Here is an 892-nt window from a genome sequence, read left to right as displayed (position 1 = left end):
GTTTTATAGGGTGGTTCTGATTAGCAATCAATTCAATAGATGTGGATTTGATTGGCTGTTTTGGGGCATCTTTCTTAAGCAAGTCCTCAAATTTGGTCCCATAGGGAAGTGCCCCTACTTAATGGCATTGTGTAGTTGTTGCCGGTGCCCTTGAGTCTCTATTGCATCATAATGATCCTATGAGTGACTCTGTGGGCAGAGTAGAGCTGGCCCCCAGGGCCTCCAAGGTTGTAGTCTTTACAGAAGCAGACCGTCAATTGCAGAAAGCGATTGGTGACTTTAAACATTGGCATTGTGAGCAGCCCAAAGTCTAACCCACCAGGGCTTCTGGCTGCAAATCAAAGCTGCCTCCACAGTATCCTTTTTTTTTTTAACACACTATTTTCACTTTAAAAAAAACAACCAACCAACCAAAAAATCCTTAGTTTTTCATTATCCTGTCTTCATTTCCTACATTTACTCTTTGTACAGAAGCCCATAATTTTTGTCAAACCGATCCATTGTTAACCATTCCTAACGCCACAGGGTTTCCAAGACAATACTTCTTAGGGAAGTAGATGCCAGGTCCCATCTTTGTCCCACAGAGAGGCTTCTGGTTATCAGTTGGACGCTGAACCAACACAGCACCATGGCTCCTTCAGAGTTTTTGAAGCAGGTACTTAATTAGTGGTATAAACAAGCCTGCTGAAGCTCCGTAGGCGGGGCTGACTCAGGTGGATCCAATCAGGAGCCCGATAGCTAACAAGGCGTCAGGCTCCGCCCCCAACAGGCGGGCCCAATCAGGAGCTGGGTGGCAAACAAACGTGCCCTCAGTTCTGCTCGGGAGTGCAGCCTCGCCGAGACCCAATGGGAGGCAGTGGCCCCGCGGCCTGAGGGCGGAGTCGCATAAGTC

General features: G+C 48.0%; 1 protein-coding gene across 1 annotated transcript in view; it reads left to right on the top strand.

The window, feature by feature from the left end:
* Positions 1–628: 628 nt before the first annotated feature.
* TRIM24 (tripartite motif containing 24) overlaps positions 629–892 on the top strand; it is a 110,587-nt gene continuing 110,323 nt past the window's right edge. Inside the window, exon 1 of the mRNA XM_045288919.1 lies at positions 629–655. Within this exon, the coding sequence (XP_045144854.1) occupies positions 629–655 (27 nt within the window). The remainder of the gene's footprint in view (positions 656–892) is intronic.

This window comes from Echinops telfairi, unplaced genomic scaffold (assembly GCF_000313985.2).
Source record: "Echinops telfairi isolate 266 unplaced genomic scaffold, ASM31398v2 ScPeMD7_23;HRSCAF=83, whole genome shotgun sequence".
NCBI lineage: Eukaryota > Metazoa > Chordata > Mammalia > Afrosoricida > Tenrecidae > Echinops > Echinops telfairi.
This window is presented reverse-complemented; position numbering and strand designations above follow the sequence as displayed.